Source organism: Caretta caretta, chromosome 6 (genome assembly GCF_965140235.1).
Source record: "Caretta caretta isolate rCarCar2 chromosome 6, rCarCar1.hap1, whole genome shotgun sequence".
In the NCBI taxonomy this organism is placed as follows: domain Eukaryota; kingdom Metazoa; phylum Chordata; order Testudines; family Cheloniidae; genus Caretta; species Caretta caretta.
The window spans coordinates 10,662,040-10,675,531 of NC_134211.1; the positions used below are offsets into that span (position 1 = coordinate 10,662,040).

The 13,492-nt window shown below is 58.8% G+C and overlaps 1 protein-coding gene across 4 annotated transcripts; it reads left to right on the forward strand.

Annotated features, from left to right (window-relative positions):
- The first annotated feature begins 3,706 nt into the window (after positions 1-3,706).
- LOC125638160 (glycine N-acyltransferase-like protein 3) lies at positions 3,707-13,278 on the forward strand. 4 transcript variants are annotated; one of them, XM_048853539.2, is made up of 6 exons: positions 3,707-3,795; positions 5,184-5,313; positions 8,458-8,565; positions 8,949-9,075; positions 9,576-9,696; positions 10,540-11,097. In XM_048853539.2, the coding sequence occupies exons 2-6, from the start codon at positions 5,236-5,238 to the stop codon at positions 11,021-11,023; spliced, it is 918 nt and encodes a 305-aa protein (XP_048709496.2). In that variant the 5' UTR covers positions 3,707-3,795; positions 5,184-5,235; the 3' UTR covers positions 11,024-11,097. The 4 variants fall into 4 exon arrangements, with proteins under 4 accessions (XP_048709496.2, XP_048709497.2, XP_074985301.1 ...); XM_048853540.2 differs by lacking the exons at positions 3,707-3,795; positions 5,184-5,313; positions 10,540-11,097 and adding exons at positions 5,474-6,176; positions 12,988-13,278; XM_075129200.1 differs by lacking the exons at positions 3,707-3,795; positions 5,184-5,313 and adding an exon at positions 5,474-7,437.
- Positions 13,279-13,492: the final 214 nt, after the last annotated feature.

Here is a 13,492-nt window from a genome sequence, read left to right on the forward strand (position 1 = left end):
CTATATAAGGCCCTGGAAACCCCTCCATTTTGTCTTCAGTTGGCTCAAGAGATAGCCTCTCCACCCCAAAGAGATACCTGAAAGAAACTGGAACAAAGGACAGTAACTACGGGGGTGTGAATGTTTGCTGGACCCAGACTAGGAAGGAGTCTAGTCTGTCAAAGAAGCTTATTGGAACATCTCTGAGGGTGAGATTTACCTGCATTTAGTTTCCTACTGTATTAGGCTTAGACTTGCGTGTTTTATTTTATTTTGCTTGGTAACTTACTTTGTTCTGTCTGTTATTGCTTGGAACCACTTAAATCCTACTTTTTATATTTAATAAAATCACTTTTTACTTATTAATTAACCCAGAGCAAGTAATTAATTCCTGGGGGAGCAAGCAGCTGTGCATATTTCTCTATCAGTGTTATAGAGGGCGAACAATTCATGAGTTTATCCTGTATAAGTTTTATACAGAGTAAAATGGATTTATTTGGGGCTTGGATCCCATTGGGAACTGGGTATCTGGGTGCTGGAGACAGGAGCACTTCTTAAGCTGTTTTCAGTTAAACCTGCAGCTTTTGCGGGATGTAGTTCAGACCTGGGTCTGGGTTTGTAGCAGGCTACAACAAGGCAGGATACTGAGGTCTCAAGTTGCCAGGGAAAATGGGCTTCGAAGTAGTCTCAGCACATCAGGTAGCAGTCCCAAGGGGGTTTCTGTGACCCAACATGCTTTGCTGACAATAAACCTGACCAAGTGCCTTCGTATCTTGACGGATCTTGTGGTCATTGGGCAGTCCACTTGAGGTCAGCTGTCTGCTCAGAGCTGGGATGGCAAACGGGGAGAACACTCGCACCCAGCCAAACATCCAACGATACTGACAACATCTGACGACAGGGGCTTGGGGTGTTTGTCCCTCCTTTTTGTAGTGTCAGTCCCCAACTTAGAATCATAGAATATCAGGGTTGGAAGGGACCTCGGGAGGTCCAACCCTCTGCTCAAAGCAGAACCAATCCCCAACTAAATCATCCCAGCCAGAGCTTTGCCAAGCTGACCTTAAAAACCTCTAAGGAAGGAGATTCCACCACCTCCCTAGGTAACCCATTCCAATGCTTCACCACCCTCCTAGTGAAATAGTTTTTCCTAATATCCAACCTAAACCTCCCCCACTGCAACTTGAGACCATTACTCCTTGTTCTGTCATCTGCTACCACTGAGAACAGTCTAGATCCATCCTCTTTGGAACCCCCTTTCAGGTAGTTGAAAGCAGCTATCAAATCCCCCCTCACTCTTCTCTTCCGCAGACTAAACAATCCCAGTTCCCTCAGCCTCTCCTCATAAGTCATGTGCTTCAGCCGCCTAATCATTTTTGTTGCGCTCCGCTGGACTCTTTCCAATTTTTCCACATCCTTCTTGTAGTGTGGGGCCCAAAACTGGACACAGTACTCCAGATGGGGCCTCACCAATGCCGAATAGCGGGGAATGATCACATCCCTCGATCTGCTGGCAATGCTCCTACTTATACACCCCAAAATGCCATTGGCCTTCTTGGCAACAAGGGCACACTGTTGACTCATATCCAGCTTCTCGTCCACTGTAACCCCTAGGTCCTTTTCTGCAGAACTGCTCCCTAGCCACTTGGTCCCTATTCTGTAGCAGCACATGGGATTCTTCCGTCCTAAGTGCAGGACTCTGCACTTATCCTTGTTGAACCTCATCAGATTTCTTTTGGCCCACTCCTCTAATTTGTCTAGGTCCCTCTGTATCTTATCCCTGCCCTCCAGCGTATCTACGTCTCCTCCCAGTTTAGTGTCATCTGCAAACTTGCTGAGGGTGCAGTCCACGCCGTCCCTCAGATCATTAATGAAGATATTGAACAAAAACGGCCCAAGGACCGACCCTTGGGGCACTCCACTTGATACCGCCTGCCAACTAGACATGGAGCCATTGATCACTACCCGTTGAGCCCCATGATCTCGCCAGATTTCTATCCACCTTATAGTCCATTCATCCAGCCTATACTTCTTTATCTTGCTGGCAAGAATACTGTGGGAGACCGTATCAAAAGCTTTGCTAAAGTCAAGGAACAACATATCCACCGCTTTCCCCTCATCCACAGAGCCAGTTATCTCGTCATAGAAGGCCATTAGATTAGTCAGGCATGACTTGCCCTTGGTGAATCCATGCTGACTGTTCCTGATCACTTTCCTCTCCTCTAAGTGCTTCAGAATTGATTTCCTGAGGACCTGCTCCATGATTTTTCCAGGGACTGAGATGAGGCTGACTGGCCTGTAATTCCCCAGATCCTCCTTCTTCTCTTTTTTAAAGATTGGCACTACATTAGCCTTTTTCCAGTCATCCGGGACCTCCCCCGATCGCCATGAGTTTTCAAAGATAATGGCCAATGGCTCTGCAATCACATCCGCCAACTCCTTTAGCACCCTCGGATGCAGTGCAATGGACTTGTGCTTGTCCAGCCTTTCTAAATAGTCCTGAACCACTTCGTTCTCCACAGAGGGCTGGAAACACTTGGAAAACATTTGCAGCTGAGATTCAGGAGAGAGAGTCTGTAGGGAAGGATGCTCCCTGCTGCTTTTTCCTCCCCGGTTGGAGTTTCTTTTGTTTCCCTTCCTGCTTGATGACTCTGTTTGTTGCTTAAATGCAAATTAAGCAGAGCACCCATTCCTTTGTTGAGACAGGCCTGTTTGCCAACCTCAGGTTCGAGCATGTGTTAACACCATAAAGAGGAACCTTATCACTTCATGTACAATGTTGCCACACACATATTTTATCAGGGCAATACTGACCGGCAAATTATATGTTTACAAATGATACCTTGCAAGGTTGTACAAAGATTATTACAACAGTAGGTAGGGTGTGGCCATTCTGTCACAATCCCCTACCTTCCCCCTCTCAGTCCTTTGTTCTCGAGGTGGGGGTCTTTGCTCAGCTTCCCTGCTGAGAGGTGGGGAAATCCATAAACCATGGGGGCTTGCGTTGTCTCTCTGGCCACTTTGTTGATGTGGGTCAATTTCAACTAGTTCCTTAATGACTCCCTCCTCCACCCAGACAGGGAGGTGACACCCACCTGTGTATCGTAGCCTGCCCTGAGAGCAAACTTGCTCCCTTTTCTCCCCACAGGGTAACAATGCAACACATAGGGGAAACTGAGGCACATGTAGGGGTCATAAAATACTACCAAAAAATTCCCACTTTGTCACAGGGACCAATCCCCTGGTTTTGTTGTCTTTTTCCCCCCACCTGGCTGATCTGACCCAAACTGGCTCTATTCTCCATGGCACTGTCTTCCAGGCGGCTGGGCCTTTCAAATTTGATGAGAAGGCCCAAGCTGAATCCTGGCATGTTATAGGAAATCCATTTCCTGCTGTGGGTCGCTCACACTCAGGGTCATTGGGTCCCCTTGTGCTGCACGGTGCGGCGCGGACACACAGTGACCAAGACCAGGCGAGGATAGCAGGGGGCTGCAGGTCAAGATTGAGGGGTATTGGTGAACAAGGAGGGCAGGCAGCCCCTGCTCTCATTGTGCCCCTGAACCTGGTGCATTGTCGGTGCATTTGCGTTTCCCTGGAGGCCCCTCCGCCTCTGCCCAGAGCAAAATCCCAATCAACTGTGCCATGCGGCTGCAGGGATGTCACTGGCTCTGCGCTCCAGGACTGGCACAGACTCTGTTAATGGTTCATTCGCTCAGGGATAAGAGGCTGGAGCAGCCCCTGAAGGAGAGACAGGCAGGGACCTCGCAGCTCCGCAGACATCCAGGAACTGCTCCTTCCCCTAGCACGGAGTCACCCCAGGTGAGTGGGAGCACTAGGGCCACCTTAACCGTGAACGGACAGTCCTGGCAGCACATGGCCTTACAGCAACCTTCTTTTTGTGGGGGTCTGTGGGGAGCACAAGGGCTGCGCACAGACCGGTGAGTTATTGTAGGGTCTCTGGTGAGCACGGGGGGCTGCGCACAGACCGGTGAGTTATTGTACGGTCTCTGGTGAGCAGGGGGGGCTGCACACAGACTGGTGAGTTATTGTAGGGTCTCTGGTGAGCACGGGGGGCTGCGCACAGACCGGTGAGTTATTGTAGGGTCTGTGGGGAGCACAAGGGCTGCGCACAGACCGGTGAGTTATTGTAGGGTCTCTGGGGAGCACGGGGGGCTGCACACAGACCGGTGAGTTATTGTAGGGTCTCTGGTGAGCAGGGGGGGCTGCACACAGACCGGTGAGTTATTGTAGGGTCTCTGGTGAGCAGGGGGGGCTGCACACAGACCGGTGAGTTATTGTAGGGTCTCTGGGGAGCAGGGGGGGCTGCGCACAGACCGGTGAGTTATTGTACGGTCTCTGGTGAGCAGGGGGGGCTGCGCACAGACCGGTGAGTTATTGTAGGGTCTCTGGTGAGCAGGGGGGGCTGCGCACAGACCGGTGAGTTATTGTACGGTCTCTGGTGAGCAGGGGGGGCTGCGCACAGACCGGTGAGTTATTGTACAGTCTCTGGTGAGCAGGGGGGGCTGCGCACAGACCGGTGAGTTATTGTACAGTCTCTGGTGAGCACGGGGGGCTGCACACAGACCAGTGAGTTATTGTAGGGTCTCTGGGGAGCACGGGGGGCTGCACACAGACCGGTGAGTTATTGTAGGGTCTCTGGTGAGCACGGGGGGCTGCACACAGACCGGTGAGTTATTGTAGGGTCTCTGGGGAGCACGGGGGGCTGCGCACAGACCGGTGAGTTATTGTAGGGTCTCTGGGGAGCATGGGGGGCTGCACACAGACCGGTGAGTTATTGTAGGGTCTCTGGTGAGCAGGGGGGGCTGCGCACAGACCGGTGAGTTATTGTAGGGTCTCTGGGGAGCACGGGGGGCTGCGCACAGACCGGTGAGTTATTGTAGGGTCTCTGGGGAGCACGGGGGGCTGCACACAGACCGGTGAGTTATTGTAGGGTCTCTGGGGAGCACGGGGGGCTGCGCACAGACCGGTGAGTTATTGTAGGGTCTCTGGGGAGCACGGGGGGCTGCGCACAGACCGGTGAGTTATTGTAAGGTCTCTGGGGAACGCACAGGAGGCCGCGCACAGACGGGTGAGCTATTGTGGGGTCTACACATAGTGTTTGCTATTTTGGCAAGGCTGGGAGCTGGCAGCTTGTCTCTGGGGTTGGGAGACAATCACAGGGAACTGATGGGTCTCCTGCCCTGCAGGTGCCCCTCGCACTGTCCTGCTGGAAACTCCGAAGATCCATCCCGGCCAGTGATGCTGATCTTGAGCTGTTCCTCCAAGCTGCGGCTGCTGGAGGGGATGCTACGGCAGGGCCTGCCTGACACGCTACCGGTGACCAGGACTCGCCCAACCCCGCAGGGCCGAACCCTCCCACTTTTGGGCTGGGCAGAGAGCAGGGGAAAGTCCTTTGGAGTCCCCTGGGTGACGGGGCACATATTGGGCTGGGGTGCAATCCCCTGGGTCAGGGGGTATATGGAGGGCTAATCCCTCCACCTGGTCAGGGGGTAGCAGTATGTGGGAAAGACCCTTTCTCCAGGTCAGGGGGCAGCAGTTCAGGGCCGGGCACACTCCCATGGATCCACAGGGGCTGTGCCGTACCCCAGCCTGTCACCAGTTCCCTGGGAGCAACCCCTGTAGTGGGCCAGAGCCCGAGGCTGCACACAGCTCCACAGGGGCAGGCCTGTGATCTCCACCACTGGGCCTTTGACACCAGGCCTCCTGTCGCTGTCCGTGGCTCCCTGCAGCAAATGCAGCCGAGCCAGAAGCCCGCGGGAGGCTTGGGCCGGGTCCCTACCAGCTCAATGCCCCTAGTGTGTGTTGGCAGAGACCCCCGCAGCCTTTGCAAAACATGGGAGCAGTTCATTAGTCACCTGGCTACAGACTCCTCAGGTTAGCACAGGGAATCAAAGGTTAAGCCACAGCCCAACCTGGCCAAGCCAGGGCAATGAGCCAGCCAAGCCGTCATGGGCCCCATGGCTGGCTCTGGCTCTGTCCCTTTGTTCTTAGGCCAAGGCCAAGCGCCGAGACCCTCCAAAAGCCGGCTGTTAGCCCCGTATCCTGACCCCTCGCAGCCGCTGTTCTTCAGCTGGGGGCCTCTCCACTGCAGAGCCATGAGGGGGGAATCTCACTCGCTCGCTGTGAACGTCCACCCCAGCCATTGGCATTTCCGTGGTCTCTCCAGACCCTCCTTGCATGTATGGAGACTTTATTCCCTTGGTTAATGACGCTGGTCTCCAGCCGGGCTGCTACGTGACTCACAACCCCTGTCCCTTCCCTTCACATGCTGTGCAGAGCAGTACAGGATGCAGAGGGAAACTGAGGTACATATCGGCATCAGAAAGATACATGGAAAGCTTCTACTTCATTACTCAGGCCCCCGCCCTGGGTTGGGGTAGCAGCAGGAGGGCACACCCCTCCCACAGGTTAGAGGTAGCGGGGGGGGCACACCCCTCCCACAGGTTAGAGGTAGCGGGGGGGGCCCGTCCTCCAGGTTAAAGGTAGCGGTGGCGGGGGGGGAAGGCCCTCCCCTAGGTTAGAGGTAGCACGAGGGGGCCCTCCCCCTGGGCCTCCTCCTCACTCGTCCCCCTGCCTCCCAAAGTCCAAACCCAGCACCAATGCCTGCTGCTCACCCAGCGTAGCCGCTAGGACCTGCCCATCCAATCAGAGCACAAGCGAGCTCTGAGCCAGCCAGCCTCAGTATGGGCAGGCTTTGCGTAAGCCAATGAACATGTGGGTGGCTCCATGGCAGCCAATCACAGTGTGGGACAGCTGGGTGCCAGCCAAGTATGGCTGTGACTACCCCCATGCCCCCACCCCCCGGCTCTGAATTTCCTCCTGGTCCTCACCATGGCTCTGACCACCCGCTACCCCCTCGCCCCCGTGCAGCTACACCCTTGACAAAATGGGCCTTTTTATAATATTTTTATGAACCCTATGTGTGCCTCAGTTTCCCCAGTTACCCAGTGGGGGAAGCAGCTTAAGTTTGCTCTCCGTGCTAAGTGACACAGGCAGTTTGCTTTCAGTTCGCGGCAGGGGTGAGACACTGGATGCGCACGTAGCAAAACACACTCCGTTGAAGGAAACAGCGAGAACCCGGGGTATAACCACCACCCTCGGAAGCACATCACAAACCTGTGCAAGGAGAGAGGGTGAAGCATTGGGAAGTTCAACAAGGTGCAGCTGACTGCGGGCTGGAGAAGGGTGACGGGACTCAGCAGCAGGTTCCAGACCCAGGCGGGGTTTGATGCAGGTCTGAGCGTGACAGACGCGGCAGCAGGGCGTCCTCATGGCCCGGTTCCCCGCCAATAGATTTGAAGCGGTGGGAGTTAGCGAGGAAAGCAAAGGTGCTAGCAGATGATGAGAGGGAACCAGATGGCTGTGAGAAGCAGCTAAAACGTGAAGAAACACGTAAAAGCATGATCTGGAGATGTGGAGGGGCAAGAGAACCCACCAAGGGTAAGTGGGCAAAGGCTCCAGGGATGCCCATTCTGAAGGGAGCTGGATACCAAACTGTCCCAGTTTGAGGAGGAGGAGGAGGGGCTGTAGACACCAACCTCACTGCCTTTGAGAAGGGTTGCGGTTTGAACCTGGCTGACCCTGTGGACCGGTGCTGCTGTCTCACCCCCATACGCGGTCCCCCACGTAAAGTGACCCTGCCCAGTTTGGCTTCAAAGAGGGAAGAGATGTAATAAAGTAGGATTTTTCTGTAATATTTTTACAACACTATGTGTGCCTCAGTTTCCCCCATGTGTTGCATGGCTACCTAGTTGCAGGAGTGAGGGGGAAGATTAAGTTTACTCTCAGGGCAGGCTAAGAGACATAGGGGTGGGTGTCACCTCCCTGTGTGGGTGGAATGAAGAGTCCTTAAGGAACTTGTTGAAATCAACCCAGATCACCAAGGGGGCCAGAGAAACAAGGCAAGTGCCACTGACGCCTGGATTTTCCTGCCTCTCAGCTGGGAGGCTGAGCAGAGACCCCAGCTCGAGAGCACAGGACTGGGAGGTGGGGGATGCTGGACAAAGATGGAGGCTCTCACCTGGAGCTGGCCAAGGAGGTCAGACAGAGACAGAGACAGCCTGGAAAGGGTCTTTCACCCCAGCTTGGCTGGGCGCTGGCTGACCGCAATGGACACTGCTTTACCCTCAGTTCTCTCTGCTGACCTCAGGCTGCTCCGTGACTCATAAACCGGCCTGGCTTGACAATGTTGCCGCTTGTCACAGCAAACACAGGCTGAGGTGTCGGAGCCCCCGAAGAGCGGCCAGGTCTCTCCAGGGGTCTGGCTCAGTGGGCGGCACCAGGAGGGCTGGAGCCCAGAGGCTCCATCTGAGAGGCGGTGACCAGCTCTGCAGGAAGAGTGGGGCCCCCTGGGGGGCTGGCACTTTGAGGGCTCCTCCAAGGGGCAGAGTGAAAGCTGGGGCCTAGCACCGATCCTGGGGATCCAGGACATCCCCGGACTCTGACCCTGTGTCTTGGCAGGTCTACGGCACTGTGATGCATGTGAATCGCGGGAACCCGGCCAGCCAGGAGGTGGTGGTGGATTCATGGCCAGAGTTCAAAATCGTCCTCACCCGGCCAAACAGAGAAGTGCGGCCTTTGCTGGGCCCCTCCCATCTGCCCCGCTTCCCTCCCCTGCCTGACGCCATCCCTGCCCCGCTCCCCTCCCCCCCCAACGCCATCCCTGCCCCGCTCCCCTCCCCCACCTGATGCCATCACTGCCCCGCTCCCCTCCCCAACTTCCTTGCCCCTTTCCCTGCTTGGTGTAACCTCCCCCTTCTGTCTGCCCCACCTCCCCACAGCCTGTCTCCCCTTCCTGCTGCCCAGACCCTCCCCGGCCCATTCTGCCCTAAGCCCCCTGGCTCTGTTCACAGGGCTCCTTCCCCCCTCCTCAATCTCTGCCTTGGGGCTTGCGGTGCCCTGCTCCCCCATTGCCATCCCTGCGCTCACCCCCAGGCAGTGTCCCCCTGCAGGTGACATGGGACCCAAGTGATTTCGGCACCAACTTGTACACGGCCTTCTACCGAGACGAGGGAGCCTGCCGGGCCCTGCTGGGGAACAGCCATGCCGTGGACTGGAGCCAGGCCTTCCAGATACAGGGTGAGCCCCTCCAGCCCTGCTCCATCCAGCTCCTGCCACACAGGGAGCAGGAACACTACCCCCCCATGGGCCAATAGCCCTGAGGAGCCAGCCCAGGCCCCTCTCCCCCCACGGGCCAATAGCCCTGAGGGGTCCGACTGAGTCCCCCCCCCATGTGCTAATAGCCCCAAGGAATTCACCTAGACCCCTCCCCCCCCACAGGCCAACAACTCAGAGGAGCTCACCTGCTCCCCCTCCCCCTCAGGCCAGTAGCCTCAAGGAGCTCATCTGGACCCCTCCCCACACACGGGCCAATAGCCCCAAGGAGCCTGACTGGGCCTCTTCTCCATCCAGACCCGGGATCCTGAATGAGCCAACTTTTGGGAACCCCCAATTGGGTCATACCGGCTCACAGTGGCCCTTGGCCCCCCCCCCGCTGCTCTCCCCCACCGGGCTGGGCCCCCACATCCATGGGCACCTTTCAGGGGGACCCTGCTGACAGTGCACGGCTGTCCCTGCAGGGCTGCAGGATGGGGTATACGAGACCATCAGGGACATTGCCAGGGCCAGGGGACATGAGATGAAGATGTATCCGTACCTGCCCCTGCTGCACCCAGACCCACCTTCCATGCCCCAGTACCGGTAGGTGCCCCCCAGATATGGGGTGTGAGAGAATGGGGCAATGTACACAACCAGCCTGGGCTAGATGGAGGGGGGGAGCGGGACTGGGGGAAGGGAAAGGACCCTGGGGTGCCAGGCCAGAGGCCTCCATTGCACCCTAGAGATGGTGGCAATGAGTTCCCTAGGCTAACAGCGCACCAGGCACAGACCCCTTGGTCCCCCCTTCCCTGTCAGTGGGCAGAACCCCAGGCAGGGGGTTCGCTGCCTGCTGAGCCCTGGTGCTTTCATCTCAGGGAGTTGAGCTTAGCCAAGGCCCATCAGCAGTGATGACTCTGCTGGGGCTGGACTGGGCCTTGTCAGACAGCCCCTGTGCAAGGCCTCCGGTGTGCGTTGATCCCCTCCCGCCATGTGCCAGGGCCTGGCTCAATCCCCTCCCCCAGGGCTCCCCTTCAGAGCTGGGTGGCACACCCCTCCCCCACAGGATACATTCCATGCCCCCCCCACACTTTGACATTCGGCAACACCCCCACCCCCAATTTTCTGTCCAGCCCAAAACTGGGAAGATGGTGCCACTGGACCCTGCTCCCCTCCTGTGCCACGTCATACCAGCTCAATTTCTGCTCCCTGGGCTCACTCGCCCTTGTACCAGGTCGACCCCCCAACCCCCTACACCCCACCCCCCAAGCTGGGTCAATCTCCCCCTCTGCTCACACCTCCCATGTTTGGTTGCGCCCCACTCCCCACCCCTACATTTACCCCTTCCCCTGCCCAGGCTGGTTCTATTCTGCTCCCTCCCCTTGCCAGGTCAATCTCCTTTGTGCTTACCCCACCCCATGTCTCTCTCCCCCCTGCCCTGTGTTGCAGGCATGACGAGGGGCTCAGGCTGGCCCCCGTGTCCCCCACCCACGCCATGCTACTCAGCAACACCTGGATGTTTGGGTGGAACAGCTGGAGCCTGCGCTATTTGTGCCTCCTGATCCGCCACTTCCCCAACGCCTGCCTGCTGGCCCCTGAGGGGCCCCCCATCTCCTGGTCCCTCAGCGACCCGCTGGCTGCCCTGATGCACGGTTACACGCTCCCGGAGCATCGCGGCCAGCGCCACATGGCGCCCGTGGTGGGGATGCTGGCGGCACAGTTGCACGCCCGCGGCTTCCCTGTGTACACCCGGGTGCTGCCCCACAACGAGCCCTCCCTGCGCTGCCTGCGCCACCTCGGCTTCCGCATTCTGCCGGGAGTGTTCCACCAGCTGGTGGTGCGGCCTGGGTTCGCCCAGTCCCAGCCAGCCCATGCCCTGGACTCGGCCCAGGGCCCCGCGCCCGGCTCTGGGGAACGGCCGTGCGCCCAGTAACACGCGGCACAGGGAGAGGCGGAGAAGGGGACGCAGCCCAGGGCCCCGCGCCCGGCGCTGGGGAACGGCCGTGCACCCAGTAGCATGCAGCACAGGGAGAGGCGGAGAAGGGGACGCAGCCCAGGGCCCCGCGCCCGGCTCTGGGGAACAGCCGTGCGCCCAGTAACACGCGGCACAGGGAGAGGCGGAGAAGGGGACGCAGCCCAGGGCCCCGCGCCCAGCTCTGGGGAACGGCCGTGCGCCCAGTAACACACAGCACAGGGAGAGGCGGAGAAGGGGACGCAGCCCAGGGCCCCGCGCCCGGCTCTGGGGAACGGCCGTGCGCCCAGTAGCACGCGGCCCAGGGAGAGGCGGAGAAGGGGACGCAGCCCAGGGCCCCGCGCCCGGCTCTGGGGAACGGCCGTGCGCCCAGTAACACGCAGCACAGGGAGAGGCGGAGAAGGGGACGCAGCCCAGAGCCCTGCGCCCGGCGCTGGGGAACGGCCGTGCGCCCAGTAGCACGGGGCACAGGGAGAGGCGGAGAAGGGGACGCAGCCCAGGGCCCCGCGCCCAGCTCTGGGGAACGGCCGTGCGCCCAGTAACACGCGGCACAGGGAGAGGCAGAGAAGGGGACGCAGCCCAGGGCCCCGCGCCCGGCGCTGGGGAACGGCCGTGCGCCCAGTAGCACGCGGCACAGGGAGAGGCGGAGAAGGGGACGCAGCCCAGGGCCCCGCGCCCGGCGCTGGGGGACGGCCGTGCGCCCAGTAACACGCGGCACAGGGAGAGGCGGAGAAGGGGACTCGGCCCAGGGCCCTGCGCCCGGCTCTGGGGAACGGCCGTGCGCCCAGTAACACACAGCACAGGGAGAGGCGGAGAAGGGGACGCAGCCCAGGGCCCTGCGCCCAGCTCTGGGGAACGGCCGTGCGCCCAGTAGCACGCGGCACAGGGAGAGGCGGAGAAGGGGATGCAGCCCAGGGCCCTGCGCCCAGCTCTGGGGGACGGCTATGCTCTGACCACCCGTAGCGCTGGGGGAGCGGATGGGGACACGGCCCAGCCACTTCCAGGGACCTACTGCTCTGCCACCCCCACGAAGGGGACATACTGACCAGCCACCAGGGGAATCAGGGCCTGGTAGAGGAGACTAGCTCATAGGCCATTATCCCCTGGAGCAGGGCAGAGGCTCAGCAGGGGGCGCTCTCCCCCAGCAGTCAGTGCTGGCTCCAAAGAGAGCAGGGTGAGGGCTCAGCAGGGGGCGCTCTCCACTCAGGGTGCTGGCCCCGTGCCCTGTGCTCAGCAGGGGGCGCTCTCCACTCACAGGCCTGCACCAATGCCCTGTGCTGTGAGCTCAGCAGAGGGTGCTCTCCTGCTCCCTTCCCCAGGCAGTTTGTTGCTTGGCTAGGGCTGTGGGTACGGGTCCCCTTTCCAGGAGCTGTCCGTGGTCTTGCCAAAGCTTTGGTGCAAGCTCCCTTGGGCTGTGACCACATGTCCCAGCTGTGGCCTACCCCTTACCTCCCCCGTGGTGATAGGGTGCAGTTGCTGGCCTTGGACGGTTGATCCGGGGCCAGCAGGAAAGCCAGGCCAGGGCTTGTGTTTATGATGGTGCACTACACGTGGGAGGAGAGCGGCTGTAGGACCCCATCAAAGAGCCCTGCTGGGCCCAAACACAGGGAGGAGCATCCGCTCTTCTCCCTTTCCCCCAGAATAGATGCCCTTGGCAGGCGACATGGGACTGACCTGCCCTCCCGTAGTCCCAGTGCACAGGCTGCTCCTCCCTGTGTAGCTGGGCCCACCCCCACCCCAGCAGACATGGTAGACTCTCCTCTCCCTTGCTAGTAGGTCAGTAGCAGTGTGGAGAGGGGCTGGGGCACTCCAGCTCCTTGCAGACCCCAAGGACACACATCCCCTTCCTCTCAGGGGGTGGGACAAAGAATTTTCTGTAATAGTTTTGATGTCTGTATGCCTCAGTTTCCCTCTGTACTTTGCAGCTCAGGGACAGGAGTGGGTGTGTCACATGGCTGGGGGGCAAGAAGTGGGCGTTCAGGATCAAAACCAACCCAGATCAACAACGGAGGCTCCACAAAGAAGAAGAGTTGGCTTTTAGCGGGACTCAGGAGCTTCCAGCTAGGACTAAAAGAGATAGAAACAGGATCCATTTTTAGGTCTTCAGCAGCTTGGCTGGATGGGGCCCTGGTCTTCACCTTTACTTCTCTGTGCTGCCCTAGGGACCTCCCAGGCCAGGATCCAGGGGACCAATAAAACTTGTGCTGTGTGGAAAAGGCTTTGGGATATCACTGCAAACACTGGCTGGGGGACACTGGTCCCCAAAGAGCAGCCAGGCCTTTCCAGGGATCTTGCTCAGTGGGACGTGCTGGGCAGAGGTCGTGGGGTGAAGCAGGAGGGCTGGAGCCATGTGGTCGGCCCTGGAGGAAGAGAGAGTCCCCTTGGGAGGCTGGCACATCACAGGGTTCCTCCAAGAAGTGGTTTAAAAGC